The sequence below is a fragment of the Mobula birostris genome, chromosome 3 (genome assembly GCF_030028105.1).
Source record: "Mobula birostris isolate sMobBir1 chromosome 3, sMobBir1.hap1, whole genome shotgun sequence".
NCBI classification, from domain to species: domain Eukaryota; kingdom Metazoa; phylum Chordata; class Chondrichthyes; order Myliobatiformes; family Myliobatidae; genus Mobula; species Mobula birostris.
In genome coordinates this window covers 37,816,599-37,834,599 of record NC_092372.1, presented here as the reverse complement: position 1 = coordinate 37,834,599, position 18,001 = coordinate 37,816,599, and the positions used below count along the sequence as shown (strand labels likewise).

At 41.8% G+C, this 18,001-nt stretch overlaps 1 protein-coding gene across 2 annotated transcripts in view; it reads left to right on the top strand.

Annotated features, from left to right (window-relative positions):
- Positions 1–290: 290 nt before the first annotated feature.
- The window catches only part of LOC140194566 (potassium/sodium hyperpolarization-activated cyclic nucleotide-gated channel 1-like), a 255,750-nt gene continuing 238,039 nt past the window's right edge, over positions 291–18,001 (top strand). For both annotated transcript variants that reach the window (XM_072251785.1, XM_072251786.1), the window contains exon 1: positions 291–682. In XM_072251785.1, the coding sequence (XP_072107886.1) occupies positions 291–682 (392 nt within the window). The remainder of the gene's footprint in view (positions 683–18,001) is intronic.

Genomic DNA, 18,001 nt, shown 5'->3' with positions numbered 1-18,001 from the left:
TCACTCCTCCCTAACCTTCCAGTCTGCCATCATAGCGCAGGAGGATGGGGAAGCAAGATGACAGGGGGAAGAACCAGAGCATCAGGATGAATGTTCTGCCAGGAGGGGGAGCAGCGGAAACCCTGTCCAAGCACAACAAAGTGCAAGAGTGTTGCAGCAGCAGCGAGAGCGGCAGCAGAGGAGAGGACCAGAGCAAGGGCACCGCCAAATGTGACACGAACGGAGAGTACAGTCCCAGGGGCGCCGTGCACTCGCCTTCCAGCGCTTTGCACCGGGAGCAGCCTCCCACCATGGAAGGGAAAGCCAAGCAGGCTTACGGCGCGGAGCAGAAAGCGGACGGCAGTGTGGTCTCGGCGGGGCACAGGAGGGAGGCGGGGGACGAACCGGAGAGGAACCGCCAGCAGCAGCAGCAGGGGCAGGGGCAGGGGCAGGGCGGCAAGGAGCAGAACTCAGTGGGCTTCAAGATCGAAGGGGGAGCTGCGGGAGACGATCCAATGCTCGGACAGGATGGCGAGGACTTCCCGCAGTACAGCTCCATGCAGAGCCACTTCACCGCCCTGCTCCAACCTGGAGTCAACAAGTTTTCCCTGCGGATGTTCGGCAGCCAAAGGGCAGTTGAGAAAGAGCAGCAGCGAGTCAAAACGGCCGGTTATTGGATTATACACCCCTATAGCGATTTCCGGTAAGTTTTGTTTTGCGTCGAAATTAGTGGAGTCGAGAGGGTTAAATCCTTTATATAGAGAGGGACCCCTTCCTCGACACACACCCAAACACATACACACACCACATACACAAGGCTCCTGACTGATAACGCTGACATTCGGAAGTCAACTATCGCTTCTCCTAGGTCGAACTAATACGGTTGTGATAGTTTACAGCAACAGAGGGATCAAATTCTGCTTCTGTTAATTCTGTGAAATAAAGCCAACCTGTTTTCTAGTTTCCCGGGCTGTAATGGTTAATCCACAATAATCGATCGCTCCCCTAACGATGAATTCTAGCTACTTAGTAACATAACTTTGTGAATTTTATTCCCAATTTTATATAATTCTTGGCTCGACCACAGAAATAAACTATTGACAATGGGAATGTATGCCAACATTTGAGTTTCTTTAAACAGTAACTTTGCAGAAGAGTTAAAGGGTTTATTCAAACATGGCAAGTTACTGCACCCAGAAATAACGCTTTTCTTATTGAGTTCTTTCGGTCTCCGTATTCTTGCTGCCGAAGTCCAAGTTTTATAAATGTTGTGCCTAGCGTAAGTCGCGAGCTGTGTGATTCGTGGCTATTCGTGTGAACTAAATGGGCTTTTTCGTATCTAAGGGAGATATCCGGTGGGCACGCGGCGCAGTTCCCTTCCCCCTGCGCTCAGAATAACCCCCACCCTCGGTCCCAGCGCAGCACACACGCCAACCTCCCCGGGAGGGAGAGGAAAGCACATGGAATACCCCTTCTCCCGCAGATTAATCTCTACCTACAAATATAATCGGGGACATTTGACAACAAGGCAGAGTCAGGACCCCGGTCAACGCTGCCAACTCACGTTTCACTTGGTCACCAACAGCAGCTTGGCTCTGGAATCTGCCAAGCGCCCACCCCTCTAAAGAGCTGAGAGGAGGAGTGCAAACTTACTGGTCACAAACTGGGGGGCTGCGGTGGGGAGTAGTGGAAAGCGACAGTTGGGAATAGTTAGTACGGAGTTTCAGTAAGACTGTAGGAATGTACAGAACGCAAACATAAGCTACCAGTATCAGATAAACGAAAACACAAATACATCTCCACCTGCCTTATCGTCGGCGAGGAACCCGGTGAAAGTATGTGGACAGTGGATTGGTCGGCTGTAGGTTTCTGCCTTTTCTTTGCCATGAATTGGTTCGCCATCCTTTGACGCATTCGCGCCCAATTTACTGGCTTTCAACTCCATTTCTCAAATTTGCGTGTTTTGTGCGTGTGCCGAGTCTCCGGGTCTGATTTACGCGAAATGTGTGGATGCCGTTGCGCAGGGTGCTTCAGACTCAAGTGGGCGGCCAGTGAGACTACCCGAGAGGAGATCTTGGATCGTATTAATTTTATATCTGCGGCGCTGTGGCCGTGACAGTGCGAGATCACTGCTCAAATTGTTAAACCCGGTTTAAAATGCATCCAACCTAATGTCACACTTCAGGAATATTGTTCAGTGACCCAGCTCAGGTCCACAGTAATTCCACCTGAGAAACATCAACCGATCCCAACGCTGCCTCGAAGCGGTTAAGCTAATAAGTTTGATTTGGTCTAACCGCTGTTTTCTGATGAACAAAGTGTAATAACGATCTTTGTGGATAACCTACAGAATTTATGTGTTCTTATTTCGCCGGAAGTTTCTGGTGGTTTCTTTGGATATTATTTTACAGTTTATAACTGGAGAATAGGAATGCAATTAGCCCAGGCTGTGGGGATACCAGTTCACCTCATCGCAGAATGCTAACAGCTCCGCCATTTCGATTCTGAGGAGTGGAATCCAGCTTACCCCAGTTCCCTTCTCACTTGCCAAAGCCTTCCGAAGTTTTTTTTTTCCTTGCCTGTGTTCATCCTGCTCATTTGTGAGCCGTACAATTGAATTTACCTCCACCTCCCTCCACCCCACCTCCAATGGATTTTCCAACCCACTGTATAAAGAAGTTTTTCTTCGTTATTTTTGCTTCCTTCCCAGTCATCTTTATTCTATACGCCTTAAGCTTGTTTTACCTCTCCGTCACCGTGAAGGGCTTCTCTCCGTCTGCTTTGTCCAGTCCCTTCACGATTTCAAATATGAATGTCGGACCGCCACACAAAACCACCTCTATTCCATGACAACAGCCTCAGCTTTTCCAGTTTATTCACAGAACTAAAACTCCGTCTTGCCTGGAGATGTTTTGATAAATCTTTTATGGAACCACATCTAAAGCCTTTAGAGCCTTTCCAGAATGTGCCAATTAGAAATGGAAGGACTATCGCGATTGTGGGCATTGCAGAGTTTAATAAAGGTTCATTATAGCTTTTATTTGGTTTTGTATACTGTGTCTCTAGTAATAAAGCCCAGGATCTCCGACACTGACCCATTTTGGCCTATTACTTTCAATCACCAATGGAAGTCAAAATCAAGTTTACTGTCATATACATAAATGCATTGTATATACATAATCCATTGGACATATACCTAATCCACATACCATAATCCATAATCCATATACATAAATCCATTGTACAGGTGCAATGAAATACTTGAGCAGCATCACAGACCACTATCATAAAAACAGCATTCACAAAGAAAGCATGATGAGTTAAACTATTCTCCACAAAGTTTAAAAGGAGCATAATTTGAACAAAAGAGACCAAAGTCCATTTTAGTGCCAAGAGATCATAATGTTACTCAACTACAGTCATAGGTTCAAGAACCGAGTGGTTGAAGGGAAGAAGCTGTTCTTGATCCTGGTGGTGCACCTTCTAACTGATGGTAGGTGCAAAAAGATGGCGTGACCTTGACCTGTATGCTGGGGATTTTTGATGATGCATGTTCTCCTCTTGAGGCAGTGCCTCCTGTTGATACTACCAATGGTGGGAAAGGATGTTCCCATGATGCCTTGTGCAGAGGCCACTACTTCTACCTGAACTCTTATTTAGAATTGCCTCTTTTCATTCCAACCATCAAGAAACACTTCAAATTTCTCAACATTAAGTATCGTCTGCCACTAATCTGTCCATTCTGCCAGTGTGTCTATATCTCCTTGGAGTTTATTGCCATCCTGCTCATAACTCACAGTGCCTTCAAGGTTTGTCATCTGAAAAATTGGAAATTTCACCCAGTACACCCATGTTAGTAATGCTCATTAAGTGATGGTCCTTTGATTCTGTAAGAAAAGTGATGACTTTTCATCATTACTCTCTGTTTCTTGTTGCTCAGTCAAGATACTACTATGACATCTTTTATTCTATGGTTTTCTGTCTTGACAAGTTAATTCTTTGGCACCTTTCAAAATGCCATTCGGAAGTACATAGATTCTGCATCAACAACTTGTCCCGCATCAGTCTTCTCCATTACTTCATTAAAACTTCTCTCTCAAGTTATATTGGCACAATTTTCATTTAACAGATAAATGCTAGCCTTCTATAATCATTCCACACTTGTCCAAGTGACTTCTAATTCTATCTCTGGTTATTGTTTTTAGAATTTTCTTTACCTCTAAAGTAAATTACTGTCTAGTTATTAAATCTGGATTCATCCCTATATCATTTCATTTGGAAAAAAATGTGTATATATTTACAATTCCCCATTCACTGCACCAACATAAATCTGTAGCTATTTGGAAGGTTATGACCAGGATTTTTGTAGTTTACACTGTTATGTTCTGTAGCTACCGAGAGTGCATCCCATCTGGACTAGCTGGCTTGTCCTCTTTAGGTACAGCTTGACTTTCTAGAGCTTCCTTCTTATATAATTATCATTTTTATATTAGAACATAGAACAATACAGGACAGGAACCTTTGGTGCACATTGGTGTGTCGAACCAATTAAATTAGTCAGCAAATTGCTACTAAACTAATCTTTTCTGCCTATACAATACCAATAGCCTTTTATTTTCCTCACATTCATGTAGTTATATAAATATCTCCTGAAAGTCTTTGATGTGTCTGCCTCTGCCACCACCCAAGGCAGTGCATCCCAAGTGCACACCACTCTGTGTAGAAAAAAAACTTGCCCTTCACATCTCCTTTGAAATTACCCCCTCCCCTGCCCATAAATGCATGCCCGCTGCATTAGACATTTCAACCCTTGGAAAAAAGATATTGTTCATCTACTCTATCTATGCCTGCCATAATCTTATAAATATCTATCAGACCTTCCTTCAGCCTCCTCCACTCCAGAAAAAAACATACCTAAGTTTGCTCAGCCTCCCTTTATAGCACATGCCTTCTAATCCAGACAACATCCTTGTAAATCTTTTATGCACCCTTTCCAAAGCCTCAATGTCTTTCATATAATGAGTGACCAGAATTGTATGCAGTATTCCAGGTGTGCACTAATTAGAGTTTTATAAAGCTGCAACATAACTTCCTGACTTCTGAAGCAATGTCTTGACTAATAAAGACAAGCATGTCATATGCCTTCTTAACTACCCAATCAATCTCTGTAGTCACTATCAAGGAGCTATGAACTTGGACCCCAAGATCCTTTTGCTTATCAAAACTATTCAGGATCTTGCACTTAACAGTACACTGTCTCTTTGACTTTGATATACCAAAGTACGACACATTACATTTGGCCAGGTTAAACTCCATCTGCCACTTCTCTCATTTATATACATCACAAACAGCAGAAGTTCCACTACAGGTCCCTGCAGAACACCACCAATGACAGACCTCCAGCTAGAATAAGTCTCTTCGACCACTCCCTCTGAGTAAGCTTGTTCTGAATCAAGCGGTGAACTCACTTTGGATCCCATGCATGTTAATCTTCTGGATGAGCATCCCATGTGGGACCTTATCAAACGCCTTACCAAAATCCATGTGGACAATATCTACAGCTCCGCTTTCATCAATCACCCTTGTCATCTCTTTAAATAAATTCAGTCAAGTTAGTAAGACATGACTTGTAGAGTACAAAACCATGCTGGCTCTCCCTAATTAAGCCATGGTTTTCCAAATGCTCATAAATCCTACCACAAAGAATTTTCTCCAATAACTTCCCTTCAATTGATGTGAGACACACCAGGTTATAATTTCTAAGATTATCCCTGGTTCCCTTCTTGAACAATGGAACATTGGTTAATTGCCAGTCCTCCGGGACCTTGCCTGTAGCTGGAGAGGACATAAAATCATTGGTCAATGCCCCAGCAATCTCTTCGCTTCCCTCTCTCAATAACCTGGGGTCTATTGCATCTGGCCCTGGGGATTTACCTATCTTAATGCTCTTTACAAGACCCAATGCTACCTCTACCTCGACCTCAGAATATCCGAGCATATCAATCCACTCAGCATTGATCTCCCTACCTCCACGCCCTTCTCCTTGAGAAAAACTGATGTAAAGTACTCATTATGGACCTTACCCACATCCTTCTCATCCAAGGAAATATTTCTCCCCTTTATTCCTAAGTAGTTCCATCCTCTCCCTAGTTAACCTCTTGCTCTTGATGTATGTATAGAATGCCTCGGGGTTCTCTTTAATCTTCTTCTTTGACCTTGGAAGAATGATGTTTTGTTTAGCTGTATACATAGGTATATTTAATGACAATTGAATTTGAACTTGAACTTATTTGTATCCAGTTTGTAGCCTACCCAGAATCTCAAACATATTTTCTTCTTACCCTCTGCTGGGACTTTAGCCATGTCATTTTTCCTTAGATGGTTGATGTACAGGACTCATTTAGTATTTAAGCAATACTCGCCATCTTCATTGGTAGATACCACTTCCTACCTTGCTGTTTGCATCCCTTGTTCATATATCTATAAAATATGTTTAGATTCTCTTTTATATTTGCGATCATTTTACCAATGTTCACTCGTCAACTCTATTATTTCATTTGCTTTATTTCCTCTGTGGGATTTCTGTTTCAGCTTGGTTCCCATTTGTGTTAACAACCTTGCATTTGAGAGGAGTAAAGAACTGGCATTGTATCAGATTGCTGGTTCAGCATTGTTTTTAGTCAGACAAATGGAGTTAATGTCTAGCCACATTCCAGTTTAAATTTTAAATGTGGGCACTGAGTTGACAGGATAGTGTGCTAAACAAGGGCTTGGACCAGATCCTGCTGGCTCACTTCACCTGCTTGCAACTACCACCTCCTCTCTCTACAGTGCAACGAGGAACATTCTGGGGTCAGCGGCACACTATTAGGACCAAGTTCCTTGTGCAATGGTTGGCTGTGATGTGCTGCCAATTAAAAGTTTAATTTAAGGTTTTCATTTTAAAATTACAAATTAGTTTTTTTTAAATAAAAAAAACAGAGCTAAAACACCTAAATCTTGCAAATAATGAAAAACATTAAAACAAATTTTTTAGTAGATCAAATCATTCCCCTTTTCCTTTGTGTTCTAATCCTTTGCTCCATAATCCCCATTGAAATCAATGGAGTTTCAGATCCTGAGCTAGTATGACTTGGCACATGACCCAAAAGATGATTCCTCCAGTGCAGTAGTGGCAAATCCCAGTGAGATTCAAATCTACTGCTGGACGCCATGATAGTTTCAGTGGTACAGCAAATAGATATATTCAAAATTTGTTGTTTAGTCCTGCACACGTGCAAAAATTCCATCCACCATCTGGGCCAAGGATGACTTGTTTCCCCTCCAGCTCTATAAGTCCTGAGGTGACTAATCAACTAATGAGAACTTCAGACTCTTCCTCAGATGACACTTTGGGAGCTTATCATGTAGGTTGGTTTTTAAACTTTGCTGGTGGTGTGATCCTTCTGCCACTTATGTGAGGCTTCTGTGTTCTGCTGATGCATGAGTTTCAACTTGAAATACCATCCTGAATGTTTCTTCTCCACCTTATGTGATCATGAGCCACAAATTCCCGTGAGTTTGTGGGGTAGCTTCATTTTTTTTTCAGGGAAGCTTTAAGCTCATTGTTGATTTACCTGGTAATCTTTTCCTGTGGTAGAGAAGAGAGCAGCGCTTGTTTCGGCAGTCTGGTGTTTGATACGTGAGCATCATGGCCACCCTCATGATGTGTGACTGTGAACAATTAAAGATTCAGTACTAGATGGTCCAGGAGAAGATACTGCTCTGCTTATCTTTTCAGTGACTATGAAGGATTTTGTAAAGATAGCTTGGTCATATCTTTCAAGTATCCAGCTATACTTCTGTTTAAACAGTTAAATGATGATTGTTCTTTTTGGAACTGATCGGATAAGCCAATAACATCTGCTGCAATGATTACGGATCTCAAGTGTTCAGGAATCCTGCTGGCAGTAATAGAAATTATCATGTTTTTATAATTATGTAAGCCTGACTCCTTTAGAAGCAGAACACTTCTTACTAAAATGTCAGCTACCACCTAATTGGCACTGACACCTGAAAACAGTAGAACATAATTGTCCCTGCAATATTAAAAAAAGAAAAAATGGAAGGGTTGAAAGTGTGAAATTTCTTTGCACGTGTAATAAGGTACAAGAGCCAATGCAAATCTATTTATGAATTCACCAGACCTTTGAGGTTGGGAATGAACAAGTTCATTTACTCTCTGGTATTAACTAGCATAATTTATGTGGTGTATCTGCCCTCTGAGGAATTAGCTGCTTTCTTTGATAGACTGTTTGGTTTGTGGATTTGGACACAAGTTTGCTTATTGATTATTCCATGCTACAGCATTAGCTCTGAAAAGTTGGCCCCAATTTTTAAAATGTACTTTCATCTCCATTCTAAGTGACTTTTAGTTTCAGACGCCATCACAAGCATGCTCATTTTTGTAACTCTTCTTTAATCCTAGAATCATTAGGGAAAGTTTTTGCTTCCATGCACTACAAGGAAGTTAATGAATGTTACACATAAGTTTTAAAAGAAATTTTCCTGCTTTGTGTTTTCTCTTACTCATTTTCTTTCTTGACAATGTAGTGCATCACATAAAGTTTGGACTTTACCTGAGTATTTCTTCCTTGGGACATTTGTATTTCCATAGGACATATGAGCAGAATTAGGCCATTTGGCCCATTGAATCTGCTCTGCCATTCATTCATGGCTGATCCTTTTTCCCCTTCTCAGCCCCACTCCCTGGCCAGCCCAATTTCCTCCTCCCTCATGCCAGCCCAATCCCTAACCTTGCTCCTTGTCAGATGTCAACCTCAGCTTTCTTAGTTCCTTTGGTTCCAGAGCGGTTCTGTTATCCTGTTAATCTTGCTGTCTGTTGCTCTCTAAAACCCTTGTCTCTTGACTAAATTGTAGCTCTTGAACTTAATTGTTTCATTTCATTTGGCGATTTAGTTTCTAACAAATGCTCTGATTCAACAATTATTTCAAGTATTTATAACGCAGTGTTGATAGGTAACATGTCAAATGTTATTACTTAACCATGATAATTTTTATTGTCTTGTCTGCAAATCTTGAAAACTTGCAGAATTCCTTGGTGCACTACTTGTGCTGTTGAATACCATAACAACATTACTAGACCAACTCATATGGTTTCTGTTCATTACTGCTATTCAAACATAATTTCTGTTATGTTTCATTTCATTGCCATTTATTAATAAAATTCATTACTTCACTGATTTGCTTTAATATATTGTTAACCTTTGATCTGTTTGTTTATTACATTGACTAGATGCATTGAATTTTCATAGAAAACAGGATTTTTTGGCCTTTTTTAAATGTGTGAATATATTTTAATAAGGCATATGATAAAGTTCCCTTGGTAGGCTCATTTAGAAGGTCAGGAGGCATGGTACTCAGGGAAATTTAGCTGTGTTGATTAAGAATTGGCTTGTCCAAAGAAGACCGAGGATGGATGTAGTTGGAGCATATTCTACCTGGAGTTCGACGACCACTGGTGTTCCACCAGGATCTGTTCTGGGAACCCTGCTTTTCTGTGATTTTCATAAATGAGTTGGACGAGTTAGTGAAAGGGTGGGTTGGTAAGTTTGCAGATGATACAAAAGTTGGCGGAGTTGTAAATAGTGTAAAATGTTGTCGTAGGTTACAATGGGACACGTAACAGGATGTAGAGCTGGGTTGATAAGTGTCATATGGAGTTCAATTTGGAAAAGTCCGAAGTAATACCCTTTGGAAGGACAAATTTGAAGCAAGAATACAGGATTAATAACATGATTCTTGATAGTGTGGAGGAACAGAGGGATCTTGAGGTCTATGTGCATGAATCCCTCAAAGATGGCACACAAGTTGATAGTGGTTGAGAACTCCACTAACCTTCGTGTCATCTGCAAACTTAGGTAATGAAAGTGTGTTATCTTCATTAGTCAGGGGATTGAGTTCAAGAGCTGCAAGGTAGTTATAAAACCTTGGTCAGACCATACTTCAAGTACTGTGTTCTGGTCGCCTCATTAAAGGAAGGATGTAGAAGCTTTAGGGAGAGTGTAGAAGAGATTTGCTAGGATGTTGCCTGGATTAGAGAGGATGCCTTATGAGGATAGGCTGCATGAGTTAGAGCTTTTCTCTTTGGAGTGAAGGAAGATGAGGTGTAGAGGATGATAACTGGCATAAATTGAGTGGATAGCCAGAGACTTTTTTCCAGGGCAGAGATGGCTAATATGGGTGGAGTGGGAGCATAATTTTAAATTGATTTGAGGAATGTATAGGGGGTGGGGGATGTCAGAAATAAATTCTTTACACAGAGAGAAGTCAGTGCATGGCACCGCCTGCCAAGGTGGTGTAACGGCAGATATATTAGGGGCATTTAAAAAAAAACTTAGATCTTGGCTCAGTACATGGGTGATAGAAAAAGGAGGGTTCTGTAGGAGGGAGGTATTAAATTGGTCTTGGGGTAGTTTAAAAGGTTGGGCAACATCATGGACTGAAGGGCCTGTACTGTTTAATGTTCTATTAGTTTATTTTGTTTAGTTTAGTTTTATTTTGTTTTCATTAAAGAGTTAATATACAGTGGTGTTAGGAAGTTTGTTAACCCTGTAGGATTTTCTCTATTTCTGCATTAATATGACCTAAAATGTCATCAGATCTTCACCCAAGTCCTAAAACTAGATAAAGAGAACCCAATTAAATAAATAACACAACAACATTGTACTTGTTCATTTACTTATGGAAAAAATGATCCAATATTATATATGGTTGTTGGAGAAAGTATGTGAACCTCTGGGGTAATGCCTTCTAGAAAAGATATTTGGAGTTAGGTTTTCCAATCAATGAGATAAGATTGGAGGTGTGGGTTGTAGAGGTGCACTGCCCTATGAAAAGACACACAAAGTCAGGTCACTGACAGTCTGTGCTTCTCAAGAAAGATCTGCTTATGTGCACCATTGCACCATGCTTCAATCAAAACAACTTTTAGAGGACCTTAGAAGAAGAATTGTAGAGATGCATCAAGCTAGAAAAGACTACAAAAGCATTTCTAAAGACCTGAATGTTCATCAGTCCACAGTAAGAGAAATGGTTTACAAAAGGAGGAAACTCAATACAGTTGTTACTCTCCCTAGGAGTAGACCTCCTGCAAAGATCACACCTAGAGTGCAATGTACAATGCTGAAGGAGCTGAATAAGAACACAAGTGTAACAGCAAAAGACCTGCAGAAATCTCTAGAACTTGCTAAGTTCTCTGTTCATCTGCCCACTATGAGGGAAACATTGAACAAGATTGGTGTTCATGGAAGGACACCACTGAGGAAACCACTGCTCTCCAAAAAAAAATGCTGCATGTCTCAGGTTTGCAAAAGAGGATCTGGTTGTTCTATAATGCTTCTGGGACAATGTTCTCTGGACAGATGAGACACACATTGAACATTTTTGCAGAAATGCACACTGCTACATTTGGAGGAAAAGAGGCACTGCACACCAACACCGAAACCTCATCCCAGCTGTGAAGCATGGTGGAAGCAACATCATGGATTGGGGTTGCTTTGCTGCCTCAGGGCCCGGACAGCTTGCAATCATTAAATGAGCAATGAATTCAAGATTGTATCAAGATATTTTGCAGGAGGATATCAGGGTAGCTGTCTGTCACCTGAAGCTTAATAGACGTTGGTTAATACAAGACAATGATCCGAAAGGCAAGAGTAAATCAACAACAGAGTGGTTTAAAAAGAAGAAAATTAGTATTTTGGAATGGTTGAGTCAAAGCCTTGATCTTAATCCTGTAGAAATATTGTGGAAGGACCTGAAGCAAGCAGTTCATGCAAGCAAGCCCATCGACATTGCAGAGTTCAAGCAACTTTGTAAGAGGGAATGGCCAAAAATACCTCCAAGCTGATGTGCAGGTCTGATCAACAGTTATTGGAAATGTTTGGTTGAAGTTATTGCTGTACAAGGGGGTCATGCCAGTTACTGAAAGCAGAGCTTCTCATATTTCCACCAAATATATGTAATACTGGATAATTTTTCTCAATAAATTAATGAACAAGTAAAATGTCTTTTGTGTTATTTATTTAATTGGGTTTGCTTTATCTAGTTTTAGGACTTGCGTGAAGATCTAATCACATTATAGGTCATATTTATGCAGAAATAGAGAAAATCCTACAGGTTCACGGGCTTTCTAGCACCACTGTAGCAAATATAAGGACATTTTAAGGTTAGTTTTAAAGTACAATATTTTCAGTACTTTGCAAAAATGTGATGAGCTGGCCTTCATGCCAAAATGATAGCACCTTCCGTGATTTCAAAGAAATCCTGTATTGAGGATTAGATAGGCTCCATGGTTTTGATTTTTGTCTTTACAATTTTAATGGCAATCAGGCATCAGCTGTCAGCACCTGATATCCACCACAATTATGCCATTAAGCTGGGTGAACAGCCAGTCAGATTGAAGAATGGAAACAAAGATCAAACAAGGACTTAAAGAAATGAGAATACTGTGTAAAAAGTTGAGAGTGATCTCTTAATATCTGATTTCATGTTGATTACAAAGTCCAAATGCTTGCCATTTGTTACGAGCACTTGAACTGTGAATGTGGTGGTGCACTACTTGAAAACAATCTTTTGATTGCAGAACAATGGTGTCGATTTGTATCGTTCAGCACCATGTTGGGCAGCTTTTTTGTTATTGTATCAGGTGAGCTGCTCACAGCGCAATCTTCTAAGCATGTTTTTTGAGTCACCAGTACAAAATGAAGCTATTTTTTAAATAATAAACAAACCACTAATTTTGTGACTTATCCAAGAACTGAAGAAAATATATTTTTTATTGGATTGTGTGTGTACCAAATTAGGTCTCCTGCTTAAAATTCCATTTAAAAATTGCACTCACAACCAAAGAAACACCAAAACTGGAATCGGATTTATTATCACAGACGTATCAGAATTGGAATCAAAATCAGATTTAGTATTGGTGGCATACATCGTGAAATTTGTTGTTTTGCAGCAGCAGTACATTACAATACATAAAATTAAAAGCTATACATTGCAATAAGAAATATATATTTAAAAATTACATAATACAAAACGAGAGCAAAAGATAGTGAGGTATTGTTCATCGGTTCATTGTCCATTCAGAAATCTGATGACAAGTGGAAGAAGCTGTTCCTGAAGCATTGGGTGTCTGTCTTCAAGCTCCTGTACCCCCTCCTCGATGGTTGTAATGACAAAAGGTTATGTCCTGGACGATGGGGTCCCTTGTGATGGATGCTGCCTTTTTGAGGCATCCATCATATTCTGAAATATGTTGTGAAAGTTCAATCACAAACAAAATACAATCTGCAGATGTTGGAAATCCAAGCAACAGATTCTTCACACGTTGTTGTGAAAGTTGTTTTGCAGCCTTACAGATCTGGTTAATCTGGTGCAGTCACGGACCTTTAACTGTACAAAGTCAGAGAAAGACATAAATAACAACTGACTTTAGGTGCCATGGAGGAGAGAGGGACTGCAGAGCAGATGGAAATGTCTTCCATGCTTACACAAAGTGGCATACATTTCTGGTCAATAATGTGCATGCCAGGAGGAAGATTTTATTTATCAGGGTTGCTATGAAATGCAGCTGGCCTTCCATAAAAACAGTATGCCTTCAAGATATGTGAAGATGCTCAGCACACCATTGTTTACACCTGGAGGGTGAAGGTCCTCTATGGAAAATGTATTTCATAGAAAAAAAAAGCATAGAAACATAGAAAACCTACAGCACAATACAGGCCCTTCGGCCCACAAAGCTGTGCCGAATTTGTCCTTACCTGAGAAATTACCTAGGGTTACCCATAGCCCTCTATTTTTCTGAGCCTCATATACCTGTCCAGGAATCACTTAAAAGACCCTATCGTTTCCGCCTCTACCACCGTTGCCAGCAGCCCATTCCATGCTCCCATCTCTCTCTGCGTAAAAAAAACTTACCCCGATATCTCTTCTGTACCTACTTCCAAACACCTTAAAACTGTGCCTCCTCATGCTAGCCATTTCATCCCCGGGAAAAAGCCTCTGACTATCCACATGATCAATGCTTCTCATCATCTTATACACCTCTATCAGGTCACCTCTCATCCTCTGTCGCTCCAAGGAAAAAAGGCCGCGTTCACTCAACCTATCCTCATAAGGCATGCTCCCCAATCCAGGCAACATCCTTGTAAACAACAAACAACTCGAACAACAGGAATTCTGCAGATGCTGGAAATTCAAGCAACACACATCAAAGTTGCTGGTGAACACAGCAGGCCAGGCAGCATCTCTAGGAAGAGGTACAGTTGACGTTTCAGGCCGAGACCTTCAGGATGAAAGGTCTCAGCCTGAAACGTCGACTGTGTCCTGACGAAGGGTCTCGGCCTGAAACGTTGACTGTACCTCTTCCTAGAGATGCTGCCTGGCCTGCTGCGTTCACCAGCAACTTTGACGTGTGTTGCTTGAACATCCTTGTAAGTCTCCTCTGTACCCTTTCTATCACTTCCACATCCTTCCTATAGTGTGGTGGCCAGAACTGCAGAACTGAGCACAGTACTCCAAGTGGTGTCTGACCAAGGTCTTATGTAACAGCAAAATTACTTCTCGGCTCCTAAACTCAAACCCATGATTGATGAAGGCCAATGAATTTTATGCTTTCTTAACCACAGAGTCCTGTGGACCCCAAGATCCCTCTGATCCTCCACACTGCCAAGAGTCTTACCATTAATACGATATTCTGCCATCATTTTTGACCTACCAAAATGAACCACCTCACACTTATCTGGGTTGAACTCCATCTGCCGCTTCTCAGACCAGTTTTGCATCCAATCAATGTCCTGCTGTAACCTCTGACAACCCTTCACACCATCCACAACACCCCCAACCTTTGTGTCATCAGCAAATTTACTAACCCATCCCTCCACTTCCCCATCCAGGTCATTTATAAAAATCATGAAGAGTAGGGGTTCCTGAACAGATCCCTGAGGCACACCACCGCTGACTGACCTCCGTACAGAATATGACCTGTCTACAACTACTCTTTGCCTTCTATGGGCAAGCCAGTTCTGGATCCACAAAGCAATGTCCCCTTGGATCCCATGCCTCCTTACTTTCTCAATAAGCCTTGTGGGGGTACCTTATCGAATGCCTTGCTGAAATCCATGTACACTACGTCTACTGCTCTACCTTCATCCTCAAAAAATTCAATCAGGCTCATAAGGCACGACCTGCCTTTCACAAAGCCAGGCTGACTATCCCTAATCTATTATGCCTCTCCAGATGTTCATAAATCCTGCCTCTCAGGATCTTCTTCATCAACCATCATGAAGAAATCTAAGTTTTCAAATTGCGGACATAGTTCTGTTGCAAGGAATCATCTATGTAATTGAGCAGAGTTTTCAGTATCATTCAACTGTATGCCTGTTGGTCCTTTGTGGGCGGTAGTGATTGATGTGAGAGGAAGATCACATTATCAGCAATGGGTCAATGACTTTGCATGATTTCTAAGAGAAGAGATTTTCCTTCAAGGCTTCAATATTAACCATACTGACAAATTTTTCAAAGATAACCACAGGCTTTATTTGTCACGTGAACATTGAAACATACAATGAAATGTATGGTTTGCATAGAGCAGGTGTTCCCTACCTGGGGTTCACAAACCCCTTGGTTAGTGGTAGGTGTCCATGGCATAGGGAAGTTTGGGAGCCACTGGCATAGAGAATGTGCTGAGGGTTGTCCTCAAATGTTGTTATGCTTCTGGCACCAACGTATCATGCCCATAACCTACTAACCCTAATTTGTACGTCTTTGGAATGTGGAAGGAAACCCCCATGGGGAGAATGTACAGACTCCTTATAGACAGTGCAGGAAATTGAACCCCAATCTTGCCTCTGGCTCTGTAAAGCATTAAATGTAAAGATTAGCTATGTCGCATGTAACATTGAAATGTACAGTGAAATGCACCATTTTATGAGGTTTAGGCTGGGCAGCTCACAAGTATCGCCGTGCTTCTGGCACGCCCGCAGCTCACTAACCCTATCTGTGCATCTTTGGAATGTGGAACACCCGGAGGAAATCCACGACCGAGCAGTCAGCTGAAAGATGAAGCTGTGGCTGCTAAACAGAGGCATCCTCTGGCAGTAAGCCACCTGCCTCCTCTTGTTCCTGCTACTCTCAGCCTTTGCCCGAATGCCTTTGGGTGATATGCTTACCAGCTGAGTGTCCCTTGCTGCTCTTGCTCCAGCAACGGCTGCTGTGTGCGATTTGCTAGATTGTGCACCATGCAGCTTGTGTTGAACTCCTACATCTACTTGGCATGTTCTCTGGCTCCTCCTGGTTAAAAGCACAGTTTCAGGCGATGAATGGTATTTTCCAGTATCACCCAGCACTTCGACGGCTCTTGACTCCAGGATGTATCACTTTTGGCAGTCTCAGTTGCTGAAAATGTCTGGCAATGCATTCTCCATCAGGAGGGTTGAGTCAGGTTTGCTCTCCTGGAGCATGGCATTCATTGTGAAGGAATTTCTCTGATAATTCGCAACACGTTGCACATTAAGAATGTGCATAAAAAGGACCTGCTTATTAAGGGGAGCCTATAATAACAATGCGTGCAGTCTGTGGGTGCACTTTGTGGAAAACTAGCAGAACATAAATGTTTGTCTCTGAGCTGTGACTCAGTCCCTCATTGAAATCATTTCTTTGCAGTAGAGTACCTGGGTGACCTCAGTGACGAGACAGAGATCTGCTAAGACCACTTGGAAAGGTCCTGTGAGAGGAAGTAGATAGTCTCCCTAACTTTGCCCTCCAAATTAGTCTAAGCACGAGAGTAGTTCTGCAGCATTTTACCCACAGAATGTCTCATTCCTCTGTGATGACAGTTTTAGAAAACCATTTCCTGTGAATACTGTGTTCACCAAGGAGGGCCTGGTAGCATGCGGTGGTCCCAATGGGCTCTCTGAAAGCAGGCTATATTCTTTTCCTCTTACTTCCATCTAAGTGACACATCATGCCATAATGGTGCCTACAGTATTGCACTGCTACCAATGGTGTAACATGATCAGCTTAAACACATACATTGCGGACCTTTTATAGGTAACTGAACGGCCTGCAGTGAACTTTGAAGCTGCTCAGACTAATGTCCATCAGTGTATCCCTACAGCTAATGAGCAAGGCAACAAGCCAATGCATAATGTTCTTAATACCGTTGAGTCTGTCCATCCGAATCACTGGCATATGTCGTGAAATTAGTTATTTTGTGGAACTGTTATCTTATAATACATAAAATGATTTTAAGTTGCAATTAGAGATTTAACAAACAGTGCAAAAAGTTTGCAAATAGCTGGTGCAAAAATAAATAAACATACAGTGCTAATGGTTTGGGCGCCACGATAGCGGAGCGGTTAGTGAGGCGTTCCGAAGTTTGGAGTTCAGTACTAGCGCTGTCTGAAAGGAGATTGTGCATTCTCCCCGTGAACTCAGTGGGTTTCCCACAGGGGCTTCGGCTTCCCCCCGCGTTCCAAAGACATGCCGGTTAGTAGGTGAATTGGTCATTGTAAGTTGTCCTGGGATTAGGCTGGCGTTAAGTAGCTGAGATGCTGAGCAGTGCAGCTTGTTGGATCAGATGGATCTGTTCTGTGCTGTATCTCTAAATAAAAATTAACTTTAGAAAATGAAATAGAGAATAACAGGGTGAGGTCATATTCATAGTCTGTTCGGAAATCTGATGGTGGAGGGGAAGAAGCTGTTCCTAAAATATTTCAGTGTATGTCATCAGACTCCTGTACCTCCTCTCTGATGGCAGCAGTGAGAAGAGGGCATATTATTGTGTGGTGTTTTGAGTTGCCATTATGTCAGAATGAACAAATGGCACATGAACTATTGATATTATTAGGAGGCACTGATGCCAGGATTATGCACACACGTGCCTTGTCTAATTTTGCAGTTGATATGCTTTCACCTGGAAATAATTGTGAATGCAATCTAATCTGGGGGAATAAAATAAACC